This window comes from Convolutriloba macropyga, chromosome 2 (assembly GCF_964194025.1).
Source record: "Convolutriloba macropyga chromosome 2, txConMacr16.3, whole genome shotgun sequence".
Classification (NCBI taxonomy): Eukaryota; Metazoa; Xenacoelomorpha; order Acoela; family Convolutidae; genus Convolutriloba; species Convolutriloba macropyga.
In genome coordinates, this window is record NC_134469.1 from 56117352 (window position 1) to 56135326 (window position 17975).

Consider the following 17975-nt stretch of genomic DNA (forward strand, 5'->3'; position numbering starts at 1 on the left):
CGCCCCTATTGGTGATTTTAATCAAGATCGAGTAGTAGAGGAAGCGGTTAGGTTTGAAGCATTTTCAAAGTACCTTTAACTAAACGGAGAAATTGCTATTTGAACGAATTCTCGGTTTTTGAAAGGCATTTTTTTCACATGCGGTACTTTCAGTTCGGTTGGCAGTTTTTCTTCTCGTCGGTACTATTAATTTGATATATAAATGTGCGAATGGCGCGTATTTGCATTTGTTTGAATTCACCAATGGGCAGCTTATGCTTTTTATGATTTTGACTCTTAATTGTTTTCATAAATTTTTGGCGGATTAACATTATTTGCGTTTTACCGTTTTTTTTTCAATTTTATTTCTGCTGTCTTTTGAATTAGTGTCATTAATGACAGGTCTGATTGGTTGCCAATGAGGCATAATTGAACCTAATTAATTGTTCGAATTTATTCCGAATGTCTTATTGTATTATAATTTTTTCTCCTTGGAGCCAGGACTTGTAGATTGCTAAAAGTGATAAATATAGTCAATTTAATTGTTTCAGTTAACAGCTAATGCTTTAACTGACTTGGAGAATTTTTTTTTCAAGAAACATCGAATTTGTGAGTTCTGCAAGTTTTTATTGTTCATTTTGTTATACGCTGTTCGTTTTCAAAAATAATGGTTTTTAAAGTTTGCTGGTATTTGTTGTACTTATTGATGTCTTATCACCTAATCGCATGAATAACAGATAACATCGGTTGCTAATGAGGATTAGGTAAAGCGAAATAGTCCCATGAGTTCCCGGCAGTCTTTCTGATTTTTGACACTTCTGGTCTTATCGCTGAGTCAGATAAATAAGTTCTTTTTTGATCTAGTGCTGCGTGTTAATTCGTCGGCTCCACCTTTAGCTAACAATTTTATTTACTCAGATAGTTTTTTTCGAAATGTTTGATATTTTTATGTTTTTCATTCAATCGAAGTTCTTTTGTCAATTCTTCAGCCATTACATTTGCAAAAAGGTGTTTTCAAATTTTTATGCGTCTGAATTTGTTTGATAAGCTGTGGTTAAAGTCTTTGGCTTGTCTTCGTGAGGTTCTCTCAGTTTCAGACACTGGTTTTTAATGGTATTCTGAATTTTGCCAATTTCGATATAATTATTTCGTCTTTTCTGCTTTGACTCACACAAGATTGATGTTTTGTGTACTCGTTCTGAGGATGCGCCAAGTCAATATTTTCAGGAGTGTTGTTATGGTCAGTAATTCTTAATCCACTAATGAACCTTGAAAAAAATTTGTAGCTATTTAGATTTTTTATTCGTTTTTGCTCATTTGGAGTCATTGGTTTTGTTGCCTGTCTTAGTTTGATGTTGCCTTAAAATTATTAATTTTCAGGTCATGTTTTATTATTTAATTTGATGATGAGGGACCATTGACAGTTTGTGGCGAAATGGCTGGCTAGGCTTGCAATCATTCAGAGTTTTTTTAAGGGTAAGTCTGTGGAGTTTTCCGTCTTTATTCTAAATTGTATACCAATGGAGACTATTTTTGACTGTGCAGATTGGAGGTTTTAATTCTTTGATATCTTTTGAAAACATGATTTTTCGTGGCCTTGAAAACGAGTCAGTTGCCGTATCAGAATAATTAGGAGGTAACAGATGTTGAGGTATCTTGTAAAAAAGCTGCGCATATATCAAATGAAAAAGGTTGGAGCAGTCTTTTTTGATTGTTTTGCTCTGAAGTAAGATAGTTTGCTTGAACGTGAAGAAAATAGTTTCTAGATAATTATTTGTGGTTTCTATTGCTGGATGTGAATTGAGAAATTTATGTGTTTCAATTAATCAAATTTTTAATTAGTTTGTGTTGCAATTGTTTTTGCCAATAGTTTGGCGCCAGAACAACGATAGATGCAGCATTTCTATTACTCTTAATGCCATTAACGTCAACTAAATAGATAAAACCAGAATTCGATTTTGAAACAATTTCAGTTTTTCGTAGAGAACTGAAGGACATTATGATCAAGATTTAATTCAAAGATAATTTCGAAAAGAATTCGAACCATTTTTTAAAATTGTTTAGTTCTCTTTATGTTAAGGAAAAGATTGCAGTTAGGTGCGTTTTTTATGCTAGATTTGATATCTTAATATTGGGTTGTTGAGCTTAGTTCCTTAGATCTGTTTCAACTCCAAATTTTTTCCTTCGAGATATGGGTCTCATGTTTTCCTTATTTTCAACTCAAACTTCGGTAGTGATTTTCATCATTTTGCGGCTCAACATTTTTGAAGTTTAATTCTCTTGAGTTAGAAATCGGTGTTTGTACATTCCTTCCTTTTCTCGATAGTTGTGCAAGTCGGGTAGTTCGACTAATTAATTCATACTTGTATCATCAAGTAATTTTGTCTTGCGGTTTTTTTACTATCTTAGAATAAGTTAGGTTTTGCTTGAGCTATATTTGTCATTTGCCCTGTTAGACAGTGTTTTAGCTATTTTATTTATTTTGATGTTTTTTTTGTCTGCAATAATTTGTTTGCTTGCAATTGCTTTCTTCAGTAGTCTTTGTGAGCTTCAGGTTTGCATCCCATCATTTAAATGTTGTTTTTCTCAGAGAAAATATCAGATGGAATTTTGTCATTTTTTGCCTTGTTCGTAGTTGTGTAAGTTTCCTTGATTCTCAGTTTTTTATGCCTTAGAAATAATTTTTCTTGTTAGACGGCTTTTATTTTTACTGTTCTTAGATTTGTACTGTTGACAGGAGACTGTTGATGTTTTCATCATTCTTTTTGTGGTAAATGAAGGATATTTGTTTTTTTTTATTTTAAATTGCTCTGAAAAGAAGTTTGTAGAAATTATACGAGTCCTGCCTGTCTTTCATAGCAATTTTTCAAACCAATTTTTCATCTGATTGTTTAATTTTTCGTCTGGCCATTTGACTTTTCCTCCACGAAAACCAGAAAAACAGCCTGGAGGTAACTAGGTTATTTTAGAGCCTTACCGTTCACTATTCTCTAGGTATGCGATTCACCAAAACTACTTAAAAGAAAGAAGTTAATGACATTAACGTTGGTTCTTAAAGAATTTTTCTCTCCCGTAACACCACCTCCGATACCCTCCCGCCCCTATTGGTGATTTTAATCAAGATCGAGTAGTAGAGGAAGCGGAGAAGCGATTAGGTTTGAAGCATTTTCAAAGTACCTTTAACTAAACGGAGAAATTGCTATTTGAACGAATTCTCGGTTTTTGAAAGGCATTTTTTTCACATGCGGTTCTTTCAGTTCGGTTGGCAGTTTTTCTTCTCGTCGGTACTATTAATTTGATATATAAATGTGCGAATGGCGCGTATTTGCATTTGTTTGAATTCACCAATGGGCAGCTTATGCTTTTTATGATTTTGACTCTTAATTGTTTTCATAAATTTTTGGCGGATTAACATTATTTGCGTTTTACCGTTTTTTTCAATTTTATTTCTGTTGTCTTTTGAATTAGTGTCATTAATGACAGGTCTTATTGGTTGACAATGAGGCATAAATAAACATAATTAATTGTTCGAATTTATTCGGAATGTCTTATTGTATTATAATTTTTTCCCCTTGGAGCCAGGACTTGTAGATTTGCTAAAAGTGATAAATATAGTCAATTTAATTGTTTCAGTTAACAGCTAATGCTTTAACTGACTTGGAGAATTTTTTTTCAAGAAACATCGAATTTGTGAGTTCTGCAAGTTTTTATTGTTCATTTTGTTATACGCTGTTCGTTTTCAAAAATAATGGTTTTTAAAGTTTGCTGGTATTTGTTGTACTTATTGATGTCTTATCACCTAATCGCATGAATAACAGATAACATCGGTTGCTAATGAGGATTAGGTAAAGCGAAATAGTCCCATGAGTTCCCGGCAGTCTTTCTGATTTTTGACACTTCTGGTCTTATCGCTTAGTCAGATAAATAAGTTCTTTTTTGATCTAGTGCTGCGTGTTAATTCGTCGGCTCCACCTTTAGCTAACAATTTTATTTACTCAGATAGTTTTTTTCGAAATGTTTGATATTTTTATGTTTTTCCTTCAATCGAAGTTCTTTTGTCAATTCTTCAGCCATTACATTTGCAAAAAGGTGTTTTCAAATTTTTATGCGTCTGAATTTGTTTCATATGCTGTGGTTAAAGTGTTTGGAATGTCTTCGTGAGGTTCTCTCAGTTTCAGACACTGGTTTCAAAAGGTATTCTGAATTTTGCCATTTTCGATATAATTATTTCGTCTTCTCTGCTGTGACTCCCACAAGATTGATGTATTCTGTACTCGTTCTGAGGATGCGCCAAGTCAATATTTTCAGGAGTGTTGTTCTGGTCAGTAATTCTTAATCCACTAATGAACCTTGAAAAAAATTCGTAGCTATTTAGATTTTTTATTCCTTTTTGCTCATTTGGAGTCATTGGTTTTGTTGCCTGTCTTAGTTTGATGTTGCCTTAAAATTATTAATTTTCAGCTCATGTTTTATTATTTAATTTGATGATGAGTTACCATTGACAGTTTTTGGCGAAATGGCTGGCTAGGCTTGCAAGCATTCAGAGTTTTTTTAGGGTAAGTCTGTGGAGTTTTCCGTCTTTATTCTAAATTGTATACCAATGGAGACTATTTTTGAATGTGCAGATTGGAGGTTTTAATTCTTTGATATCTTTTGAAAACATGATTTTTCGTGGCCTTGAAAACGAGTCAGTTGCCGTATCAGAATAATTAGGAGGTAACAGATGTTGAGGTATCTTGTAATAAAACTGCGCATATATCAAATGAAAAAGGTTGGAGCAGTCTTTTTTGATTGTTTTGCTCTGAAGTAAGATAGTTTTCTTGAACGTGAAGAAAATAGTTTCCAGATAATTATTTGTGGTTTCTATTGCTGGATGTGAATTGAGAAATTTATGTGTTTCAATTAATCAAAATTTTAATTAGTTTGTGTTGCAATTGTTTTTGCCAATAGTTTGGCGCCAGAACAACGATAGATGCAGCATTTCTATTACTCTTAATGCCATTAACGTCAATTAAATAGATAAAACCAGAATTCGATTTTGAAACAATTTCAGTTTTTCGTAGAGAACTGAAGGACATTAGGATCAAGATTTAATTCAAAGATAATTTCGAAAAGAATTCGAACCATTTTTTAAAATTGTTTAGTTTTCTTTATGTTAGGGAAAAGATTGCAGTTAGGTGCGTTTTTTATGCTAGAATTGATTTCGTAATATTAGGTTGTTGAGCTCAGTTCCTTAGGTCTGTTTCAACTCCAAATTTTTTCCTTCGAGATGTTGGTCTCATGTTTTCCTTATTTTCAACTCAAACTTCGGTAGTGATTTTCATCATTTTGCGGCTCAACATTTTTGAAGTTTAATTCTCTTATAGAGTTAGAAATCGGTATTTGTACAATTCTTCCTTTTCTCGATAGTTGTGCAAGTCGGGTAGTTCGACTAATTATTTCATACATACATTATCAAGTAATTTTGTCTGGCGGGCATTTTTTGACTATTTTAGAACAAGTTAGGTTTTGTCTTGAGCTATATTTGTCATTTGCCCTGTTAGACAGTATTTTAGCTATTTTATTTATTTTGATGTTTTTATATCTGCAATAATTTTTTTGCTTGCAATTGTATTCTTCAGTAGTTTTTGTGAGCTTCAGTTTTGCTTGCCATCATTTAAATGTTATTTTTCTCAGAGAAAATATCAGATGGAATTTTGTCATTTTTTGCCTTGTTCGTACTTGTGTAAGTTTCCTTGATTCTCAGTTTTTTATGCTTTAGAATTAAGTTTTCTTGTTAGACGGCTTTTCTTTTTACTGTTCTTATCTTAGATTTGTACTGTTAACAGGAGACTATTGATGTTTTCATCATTCTGTTTGTGGTTAAAGAAGGATATTTGTTTCTTAATTTTTAATTTTTAATTGCTCTGAAAAGAAGTTTGTAGAAATTATACGAGTCCTGCCTGTCTTTCATAGCAATTTTTCGAACCAATTTTTCATCTGATTGTTTTATTTTTTGTCTGATCATTTGACTTTTCCTCCTCGAAAACAAGAGAAACAGCTTGGAGGTAACTATGTTTTTTAGAGCCTCACCGTTCACTATTCTCTAGGTACGCGGTTCACCAAAACTACTTGAAAGAAGCAAGTTGATTGCATTAACGGTGGTTCTCAAAGAATTTGTCCCTCCCTTAACCCCACCTCCGATACCCCCGCCCCGATTGGTGATTTTAATCAGGCTGGAGTAGTAAAGAAAGCGTGGAAGCGATTAGGTTTGAAGCATTTTTAAAGTACCTTTAACTGGACGGAGAAATTTGAACAAATTCTCGGTTTTTGAAAGGGATTTTTTTCACTTGCGGTAATTTCATTTCTGTTTGCAGTCCTGCTTCTCTTCAGTACTCTTGATTTGTTACATAGAAGCTCTCTTGGCGCGTGTTTTCATTTGTTTGAATTCACCAACGGGCAGCTAATGCTTTTTATGATTTTGACTCTAAATTGTTGTCATAAATTTTTGGCGGATTAACATTGTTTGCGTTTTACCGTTTTTTCAATTTTTTTCTGTTGTCTTTTGAATTAGTGTCATTAATGACAGGTCTTATTGGTTGACAATGAGGCATAAATAAACATAATTAATTGTTCGAATTTATTCCGAATGTCTTATTGTATTATAATTTTTTCCCCTTGGAGCCAGGACTTGTAGATTGCGAAAAATGATAATTATAGTCAATTTAATTGTTTCAGTTAACAGCTAATGCTTTCAATGACTTGGACATACATTTTTTTTCAAGAAACATCGAATTTGTGAGTTCTGCAAGTTTTTATTGTTCATTTTGCTTCCTTATCTCTTAGACTCATTAATGAAAGGTCTCACGTGTTGCTTAGGATTCCTAATTTAATGGAATTTTTTTTCATCTCATGCCTATTGCTCTCTATTACTTATACGCTGTTCGTTTTCAAAAATAATGGTTTTTGAGGTTTGCTGGTATTTGTACTTAATGATGTCTTAGCGCCTAATCTCATCAATAACAGATAACATCGGTTGCTAATGAGGATTAGGTAAAGCGAATTAGTCCCATGAGTTCCCGGCAGTCTTTCTCTGATTTTTGACACCTCTGGTCTTAACGCTTAGTCTAAATAACAGCTCTTATTGTTGATCTAGTGCGGCGTGTTAATTCATTGGCTCCAACATTTACTAACATTTTCATTTACTGAGATAATTTGTTTTCGAAATGTTTGAAATTTTTTAGCTTTTCCTTTATACGTTCTACTGTCCATTCTTCAACCATTACGTTTGCAAAAAGGTGTTTTCAAATTATGTCGCCCAATTTGTTTGATATGCTGTGGAGAAAGGTTTTGGCATGTCTTCATGAGGTTCTCTTAGTTTCAGACACTGGCTTTAAAAGGATTTCTGAATTTTGCCAATTTCGATATAATTATTTCGTCTTCTCTGCTGTGACTCCCACAAGATTGATGTATTGTGTACTCGTTCTGAGGATGCGCCAAGTCAATAGGAGGAGTGTGGTTATGGTCAGTAATTCTTAATCCACCAATGAACCTTGTAAAAAAATTCGTAGTTATATAGATTTTTTTCATTTTTGCTCATATGGGGTCATTGGTTTTGTTGACTGTCTTAGTTTGATGTTGCGTTAAAATTATTAGTTTTCAGGTCATTTTTTATTTCAATTCTCTGGATTGTAATTCAGCACTTGTCCTGCTATGTTTTTTGGTTCGATCTACCTTTGATCACGTTTTTCGTTTTACATAAGGCACGACTTTTACTTTTGACTCCTTACTTACTTCAATGACTGTTTCAACTGATTTGGTATTAATTTCTTTCACTCACTGAATTGAGCAGTATAGTTAATATGGTCAAGGTCAAAAGAGAACAATCAGAACAAACGGGATAAACGGGAAAGCGCGAACATTAAGTCACGGTGAATTAGCCTACCGAAATTTATTAGAGCGTTCGCTAGGTGGAATTAATTAGTCTTCACTGTTAGGTTTTAAATTGGCGCCTGTATAAAATCAGTAAAAAAAGCGCGCTATTGCAATACAAATTTGGTTTGATTGATTGTTTAGAAACATCGAATGGTGAAGACAATAGTCGGTCGGAAGGCGAGATATCGAGTAGCACCAAATTGCCTGCCATACGCAGGAATCAAAACAGCCGAAGTTCTTCCCGGGATCGTTCTAGAGACTATAAGATCCCGAAAAGATCATCACGTCCGTTTAAAACAAACGCGCCCTCGGACAATTACCACAGAAGTGAGTCAGACAGCAGACACAGGTATTCCTCACACTCATTAGAGGGCAGTCAGATCAGTCGCAGGTATTCACGCCGAAATTCGTCCAGCCCTGAGGACACTAGTCGCTCTGACCGTCGCAGAGTTAGACGTGAAGATAATGAACGACTCGAGAATTCTCTGCAAGAATTTAGACAGAGAAAAGGAATGTCGAGGTATAACACTAACAGTCATCACACCTCTTCAAGTAAATACAGCCCTGGATCCAGGTACAGCAATCCTCCGTTTCTACCCATGGGCAGCTCAACGTCCAGTTTTCCAATGGGTTCCTTCTTCCCCAATAAAAGCGAGAAAAATTCAAAAAATGACGATGGATCGTCGAATGGGGATGAGGGAGGAGAGGAGGACAAACACCCACTCGCAGGTGATGATGTGTCTCCAATGGACAGGGCGCGCATTGAGAACTATCTGAAAGGCTGTCAGCAGAGATACACGTACAAATCTTGTGGACAGATCGCATTCTACGACTCACATTGTCACATTGACTTTTTGTTCAAAAAGACGGGGTATAAGAAGACGTATAAACAGTTCAGAACTGTGGTTCCGTTTCCAGAAAATTATGGGGTGAGAAATGCAATTCACATTTTTTCCAGCTTTTTATGATAATTTAGATCGATTTGTTTTGTTTGAAGCAAGTTGATTTCAGTTCTAACTTATTAGTTACTTTTCATTTATAATAATAATAACGAATTTTTCAAATACTGAAAATACAGTCAAAGTACGTAATTTACAACCTTTTGAGAGAGCATCATGCAGACATTTAGTCCTTCGAGTGATCTCGTGAGCAAACAATTTATGAGTCTCATTCCAGTGATAATTACAAAAAGTCGAAAAATAGGACGCCTGATTTATGACCACATCCGTAAAAATAAGCCTGTTTTAGATAGAAAAAGAAAAGGCGTTTTATCGGAATTTTTGCAAACCACCTAAGCTATTGCCCAAGTTTGTTCGCGTTGGAACCGGCTTGGAAAGTTGCTGGTATATAGTGCGCAGTTGTAAATATAGAATAAGAGGTTATAATTTCTTGCGATTTGATACTCGATTGTTTAAAATAGAATTTGTTGACTGCAGGGCTGTGTAGCAGTGTTTTGCGAGCCACATGCCTTCTCAAGATTCTCAATTGTTGAGAAAGTGCTAGAGGAGGAGAATCTGGTGGCGTGTTTTGGCTGCCACCCCCACAGCAGCAACCTCTACAACAATGTGCTGGAGACCAACATCAGGCGAATGATGTCACACCCCAAAGTGCGTGCATGGGGCGAGTGTGGTCTCGACTACTCGGACAGGTCGAGGGGAGTGGACAAGGAAATACAGCAATATGTCTTCCGCAGGTTAATAACACGGTCATCTGAAAACAATTAAGATTAAGTGGAATTACACGCTGCTATACCTCGTTCCAGTACTGTAGTTGTGGATGATGCTTACCACTTTTTTCATCTCAAGTCAGTAACACATTATCGTACGGCGAGTTTCAGTTTATAATTGAAAAATATTGATATGTTGCGTTTAATTGCTGCCCGACTCTTATCAATGGAAAATGTTTTGTCTGAGTAGGATAGAAAAAGAACTAGTTTCCTTTTCTAAGCAGACGACAAAAACCTTGTTGACAGAACTGCCCAAGATTGTTGACAGATTGGTGTGCCAGGTTTAGAGAGAGTATCGGTCTAAGCTTAAGCTTAGCTTGTGATAGCTTACCTTTGATGTGATCGGAGATGTATTTTAGGCAACTCAAGTGCGCAGTGGAGCTCAAAAAGCCTCTTTGCGTACACAGTCGGCAATCTGACGAAGACTTGTTTGAGATTCTGCGTGAAGAGGTCCCTCCGGACTGGAAAATCCACCGCCATTGTTATACTGAGAGTCCAGAGATGGCACTGAAGATGATCGAGTACTTTCCCAACATGTACATAGGATTCACGAATGTCATCACGTACAACAATGCTACTGGTGCGATCGCCACCGCCTGTGCTATGCCCCTAGATAGGATCCTTTTGGAGACTGATGCTCCCTACTTCCTGCCAGCGGGTGCCCCCAAGTCCATGAAAAACTCTAACCCAGGCATGGCCATCCAGGTATGATCAATCTTAACATAGGCTTCAGTAACATGGGAATCGTATGTTAAAGCATTTTAGTGAATTTCCCATTCATTCATGTTTGTAGATCGTCGCCTTGTGTTCAAGCATGTCTAGCAGCCCTACCCGTTACTATTTTTTAAAACTTGAATCCTTCTATTCGCATGGTTTCGACTTGGGTTTTATGAAAAAGGGTTACCAGAAAATCTCTAAGTCTTATTGTTAAATACACTTATTTAACTTACATGGTTTTCTCTTGTGATTTGGTTTGAATACAACAGTCAAAAGAATTCAATTCTAAGCTCCGGCTTTATATTAAGTAAGAAATCTGAACAGAAATAGAAATTTATATACAATCTAACATTGAGAGTTTTTCCGCCTCGGGGGGTTTGCACCACATGTTACCGATAAGCGTTCAATTTCTGACTTGTATAAAGTACAATGAACTTATTAAGAACGACCAACGAACTCTTAACTACAAGCTGGAATACTAAGCAAAGTGGCGCACCAGAATCTTGGGTTGTTACACCTCTCCCTTCCCAGAGAGAGCACGTCCACGTGCGGTAATGAAACGTCGTAAGTCAAGAGGTAATACTTATACACCAGTAAAATTGTAATAAGAAAGCACACTAGACTAACAGTACCAACTGTTATGAAATTTGGGGAGAGAATTTAAGAGTTACCAAACTCTATGATTTTTTTAATTAGTATACTGTTTTAGTTTTCGTCGGAGGAAGACGACGACGATTGGCTGGAGACCAGCCTCCTTCGTGGCTTTTTCTCTTGAATCTGATTTCTGGCTTTTTCAGCGGTAACTACTGCCGAGTAGATGCTGTCAATTTTTGATTGTAGCAGTTCCAACTGCCTCTTGTTACTGGTACCGTTACTGCCTGACGACTCCAGTCTGGCTCTATTTCTTTCCTTTCTTAGTCGATCGTTTTCTCTCATTAGTTTCTCTGTTTCGTCTTTTTCAAATTTTAAGTCCTCTTGTAGTTTTTTGTTACTTCGTTTTTCCCCTTCCAAAGAGTACTCGGTTTGACGTATTTCTTCGTCTTTTCTAGTAATTTTCAATTTGAGTTCCTCCATCCTCTCCTTGAGGTTTTCGTTTTCCGTTTTTAAACGTTTCATTTCCATTAATAAAGTCTCCTTTTCTTTCTCAGCTGACCACAGCTGTTGAGTTGATCTATGTAGATCTTTTGCACAGTTAAGACCCTTTCTTTCAAACCTGCGTTTTCTCTCCTTAAAGCACCAGCTTGCTCAGGATTCAGAAATCAATCCAATTTTAGGAGTACCAACTCCTGATGATTTCTTATTCTTGATTTCGGGTCATTCTGTAGGAGACACCGAGCTTTCCCTCCACCAAGGTTCTTTTGTATAAGCATCGGTGCTCGGTCTGTCAAACTGAATGCAATAACGCCTTCCTTCAGCTCCGGCTTTACTTCAACTTTCTCCGGAAAGTCGTTTTGCCTTTTTAGAGGACTTACTTTTGGGACATTAAACTTCACCTTCTTGGGTATACGGTAGACGCACACCGGTGCTTCGTCTTCTGTTTCCTCTTTTGTCGGTGAGGGCACGATTACAGTGGTTGAATCGGCAGGTGACGAAGGCCTTGCCAAGGACTCTTTTCTTGAGGGTGGAACATCAGATCTAACTGGAGGTTGTTCTGTTGGCACCGAGCCAAGATGGATATCTGGGATCTCTACATATAGAGGGACACATAAATTAGGTATATCGGCCTCGAAAGGACCCCCAGTCCTCTCGACTTCCTCGGCCCAATTACCTTCGTAAATAGGACTGAATAATGATACCGGATCATTATCAGTCAACGGGCTATTGAGAATCTCCCCAAGAGATCTGTTGTTGTTGTTGTTGTTGCTGTTGAATGCCATTCTAAATAAAAAGCTAGATCCTTCTAGTTTCAGATTGTATAGCCATTATCCTTTCTGTAGGATAGAGGCTATCTCGTACTACTTTAGGAGGCACTGCCTCTAGCACTGGTTGATTCGGAACACTAGAAACAGGATCGTGTAATTGCATTATCTCACGATGACCATCCATGGTCCTGAGAAACGGAGCGAACGGATTCATAAGCGAGGCGACAGTACGAAAAGGAACGCCGTACGTTAGCAGTCGAACGGAAAAAAACCATTTTTAAACAATATATGAAAACACCAAGTATCGCAAACAATGTTAACACGGAGAGAGTAGCTTTTTCGGCCCAATACCACGAGCCTGCAGCTAAGTTTTCCAAACTTTCTAAATATCTCCATGTTGGTAAGCCAGACAATTCCGTTCGTAAGTTGGTATTGAAATGGCTTAAACCAGGATGTGAATATTTGTTACCAGCTTCTAAGTAAACCTCCCGACCCGCAATTGTCCTTCGTGAATATTTCAAAACGCGTGCTCTTGCACTTTTTCTAAATTTTCATATGAAATTAATCCTGCCGTGTGCAGTGAGGGTAGATTGTCATTAAAGTCTAAGTGACTAAACACATTCAAAGATTCCGGATTACGAGCAACGGAAGGATCACTTCCATAGTGCATCCAAATGCCTTCAGCAGTTTTATACATATAAGGCACAATAGGATCACAAGATGTTAGTGTATAGTTAGGGTAAACTACTTGAGTGATGGGATTCATAAATTTTTTTGTCGTTGAATTATCCATAATGACAGGTACTTCCTCAGTACAATAAGGAAAATCAGCTATATGTACTGCCACCTTAGCACATTTATGTACATATAACACTGCACCAGCTTTTTCTGCATGAAATCCCACCCTAGAACCTGTCCCAAGGAACAAATTGGGATTGTCAAGATTAGAAGCGAGAGATATTAATCCGTTTAGAATCATTTGTCTCGTTTTACAAATCTCCTTTTTGATGAAATTGACAATCCGTTGCCTCGAAAGGTGAGCATTTACATGCACAAATTCTATCTTAGTTCCATATACCGGATTGGGAATTGCATCAACGTTAAAGTCCACTGGTGGAATTTTCTGTTTGATTTGCTCAATTACCAAGTACACACCTGTGTATGTTGTTGGTTTAACTCTGTAGGAACAAACTGTTAGAGTAGTGTTGATTTCCTCTACATAAAACACTCTGGAGTTGGAACCCTCGGTTGTTTCTCCGCTAATGTATTCCGCTTCCCTAGATCTTATGAGGACACCTTTGTTATCTTCATTAAACATGAAAATAGATTTCATTTCACATTGTCCATGGAAGTGAGGCAGATACGCCACTGAATCATGAATAAAATCTGAGCCAGGAAACACGCATGAAGTTTTCTGACCCATAGGATCTTGCATTACAAGCGACCATGGCGTTGATGTTTTGTCTAGGGAAGCAATCAACTTTCCTATGACTATTTCTCCAGTAATTGCTACCGAGCCAAATATTACTGAACCCGTGGGTGTTTTCCATTCCACACCATCGGCCCAACGATAGCCAACCTTCGAACCTCCTCGGTTGAATCTAGCGGTAAATTGAAAGTATTTTTGCTACCTAGCTTTCAATTCTCGACCATCGACAACGAAATTTTCTTTTTCCAACTTAAATTTGGAATTGGAAAATCCTGGTAGTGTAACTCCTGGTTCGTCCAAATAGCACGACAAGTCCAAGTTTCAATTGGATAGTAAGTCGGGATCAACCTTGATTCTTCTGCAATGAAAGTTGCATCATCTAGCCTGGCTGAATGAGCAATTTTCCAGACATAAGAAGCACGGTACATACAAAAACTGAAGTCAATGTCAACTTCCGGTGCATGTAATACTAATCCACCATAGGTTATATTTTCAGTATTTAACTTATCAAGTGAACACCTGTCGGAAGGCATCAATGAATATATCTTTGTTGATAAAACTTGCTCAATGTCGTATCCAATCAGTGTTCCCGTTGCTGACAGAGACATTGCAAATGTCGCCACAAGTAACAGGTATGTTCTCGCCCTAAGCATCAAGGCAAATAATAAAACCCTTGTGACCTCGCCATTTCAGTTGCCCGTCTACGAAGCAAATATCTATTAGAATTACGTGGCTGTGGTTGTTGAACTTGATTAGACCCCTCATCAGGTTCAAACAAAAGTAAGTCATTATCATCTGATTGTATTTCAACATCTACACGAGGTTGCTCGATTCTCTTTTTAGAAAATGCAACTTGTTTATCTGAGGGCGTCCTCGTAGGAAGCAAAATACGTTTCTCCTTGAAACTATTGTTATAATGATTTATACGATCATAGTGCACAATGCTCTTTTTGCCATTATTAGAGTTTTGCACGATAAAATTAACATCGTTGATTTTCTTTGTGATAACATACGGACCACTCCAATGGCTTTTAAGTTTTGTCGATTGACCTGTTTTCACGACTGGTGAGTGCACCAACACGAGGTCTTGTTCTTTATAAGATGGACCATAAATTTTTTTGTCGAACATCTGTTTTTGCCTTCGGTGCTCCAGTGCACATTTTGAACGCACATACTCAAAAAGTTGTGAATTATGGACCAACTTCTCTTGGATTGCTTACTGAAAATTTTGAGGACTGCGAAAGTCCGTCGAAGTTGGATATAAAAAGTCAATGGGCATTCTCATTTCCTGCCCAAAAATAACTCTAAAAGGTGTTTGACCAGTTGATTCATGAACGGCTGACCTGTAAGCCATCATAAAACCTTGCAAAAGCTCAGACCACTGAGTTTGATTTTCATCACAATATTTTGCTAAAGCATCCTCTAGTGTTCTATTGATTCGCTCAACTTTAGCGTTACCCTGAGGATGATAGGGTGTGGAGTAAGTCGGCTCCATTCCCAGTTTATGACAAACATCTTTATAAAGTTTTGAAGTAAATTGGACACCATTGTCTCTGTGAATGTACTCTGGGACACCAAACCGGGTTATCCATGCATCAATAACAGCATCACAGACAGTATTTGCTTTTGTGTCCTGCAAAGGAATTGCCTCGAACCATCGAGAAAAGTTATCACCGATCATGAAGATATATTTATGACCTTTGCTAACGGGCAATGGACCTAAGATGTCGCAAGATATGTGATAAAATGGTTGTGAGCCGGGCCATATTAACATCGGCATACGATGTTTTTGTTTTGGACCCTTCCGTTTTTGACATTGATCGCAACTAGAGACCCTCAACATCTCCTTTGACACCAGGCCAATAAAAGCGTTTCCGAACACTTTGCAAGGTCTTAGCGATACCTAAATGACCGGCTGCGATGTCATTATGAAGCATTGTTAAAATTTTTGAAACTTCACCTTTTGGAGCACAAAGTTGATTAATTTGTACTGAACCGTCAGTGTCAATTATTTGACGGTAAATAAATAGTCATCTATTATAGTTAAGGACTCAAATTGATGCCAATAACCTATCAAGTCTGTTGGCTCTCCAAAGAGTTCTGGCCATGGAGGGCGATTCTGAGAGATTAACCATATACGAACTTTTTCCAATTTGTAATCATCTGCCTGTGCCTTAGCAAAAGGAACTTCAGCCTCTGTTGATGACTCTAAGTTAACTGCTGATATTTTATATGAATTGTCATTCGTGCGCGACAAAGCATCTGCATGTGATATTTGTGCTCCCGGTCGATGTTTGATCTCAAAATCAAACAAACTTAATTTTTCTATCCATCTTGCTACCAAGCCATCAGGTTCTTTGAAAGAATATAACCAAACTAGAGCCCGGTGATCAGTTATCACATCAAACTTTCGACCAATGAGATACTCTCGAAAATAATGGGTATAATAAACAACTGCGTACAATTCCCGCTTTGTTGCAGAATAGTTACGCTGACCCTTTTGTAAAGTTTTACTAGCATACGCTATAACTTTTAAATAGCCACCCTGGTTCTGGGAAAGAACAGCTCCGATACCAGACAGAGACGCATCAGTACAAAGGACAAAAGTATCGGTCTCCGTAGGAAAACCCAAAATTGGGGCGTTCAGCAATGTGTTTTTCAAAGACTGAAAAGCTTTATCGCAACCCTCCGTCCAATGGAATCGTTTTTCTTTATTCAATAGGTTATATAAAGGTTGCGCTATTTTACCAAAACTTGGTATAAACTTCCTGTAAAATTCTGTTAGTCCTAAAAATGCACGCACCTGCTTCACGGTTTTAGGTACTGGGTATGAGTTTACAGCGGCTATTTTATCTGGATCGGTTTGAATTCCATCCTTGGAAATAACATGATCTAAGAAACGGATAGAATTTTGAAAGAGTTTACATTTGGAGGGCGATATTTTCAAATTTGCATCTTCTATTCTACAAGACAAAATTACTTTCTATATTATTTCTTTTTGTTACGTATTTGCCTGTGGACAGTTTCTTCTTGTATGAGAACTAGATCCACATGACCAGCAGTTGCGACAATTCTTTTTATTGTGCCTTTTACGGTTGCACTGATAGCAAACAATTTCTCTATTAAAATTAACGCGTCGGTTGGTGATCGAGATGAATTAGAGAGATGTCTTCGAGGCGAGGGCGAATTAAAATTTCTACGGAATGCAGATGATGAGGAACCCGTATTGTTCTTTTGATTTGATTTGTACCTCTCCCTAGAGTTATATTGATTTCGAGAAAACCCCTGTCTCGGCGATTGAGAATGTTTGTTTGACTTATATGGCCGACTTGGTCGCCTAGAGCCTCTCGCGGAGTTACAGTTAATTTGACTGAAAGCCATCTTATTCATCATCGAATCCATGCGATTGATAAGTCTATCAATTGATCCTGGTCCGTGAGAACTACTATTTAAACCATTATTAACGCCGCCTGGGCTTGGAACCTAACCTGTAGATTGCATCTAAATGCACGGCTCTTTTCAAAGCATCCGTCAGGGAAATATCTTTTTCTTTCCTAATTTCTAATCTAACATTCTGATCAAGCAATCCTTCCAAGAAAGCTTGCATAACAAGGTGTTCTCTGATTTCCTCAGAATCATCAGGATATGCCTTTTTAGCAAGAAGTTTTAGATCTGTCAAGAACTCAGTAACTTTCTCAGACTCTCCTTGAGTTCGTTTTCTAAGTGTGTTTTTCAAAGACTGAAAAGCTTTATCGCAACCCTCCGTCCAATGGAATCGTTTTTCTTTATTCAATAGGTTATATAAAGGTTGCGCTATTTTACCAAAACTTGGTATAAACTTCCTGTAAAATTCTGTTAGTCCTAAAAATGCACGCACCTGCTTCACGGTTTTAGGTACTGGGTATGAGTTTACAGCGGCTATTTTATCTGGATCGGTTTGAATTCCATCCTTGGAAATAACATGATCTAAGAAACGGATAGAATTTTGAAAGAGTTTACATTTGGAGGGCGATATTTTCAAATTTGCATCTTCTATTCTACAAGACAAAATTACTTTCTATATTATTTCTTTTTGTTACGTATTTGCCTGTGGACAGTTTCTTCTTGTATGAGAACTAGATCCACATGACCAGCAGTTGCGACAATTCTTTTTATTGTGCCTTTTACGGTTGCACTGATAGCAAACAATTTCTCTATTAAAATTAACGCGTCGGTTGGTGATCGAGATGAATTAGAGAGATGTCTTCGAGGCGAGGGCGAATTAAAATTTCTACGGAATGCAGATGATGAGGAACCCGTATTGTTCTTTTGATTTGATTTGTACCTCTCCCTAGAGTTATATTGATTT

General features: G+C 37.1%; 1 protein-coding gene across 1 annotated transcript in view; it reads left to right on the plus strand.

Moving 5' to 3' along the window:
- LOC142334517 (uncharacterized) overlaps window positions 1-17975 on the plus strand; it is a 44145-nt gene that overhangs the window by 23971 nt on the left and 2199 nt on the right. The window contains exons 3-5 of the mRNA XM_075382614.1: window positions 8035-8822; window positions 9330-9586; window positions 9979-10324. Coding sequence (XP_075238729.1) covers window positions 8035-8822; window positions 9330-9586; window positions 9979-10324 — 1391 coding nt within the window. The remainder of the gene's footprint in view (window positions 1-8034; window positions 8823-9329; window positions 9587-9978; window positions 10325-17975) is intronic.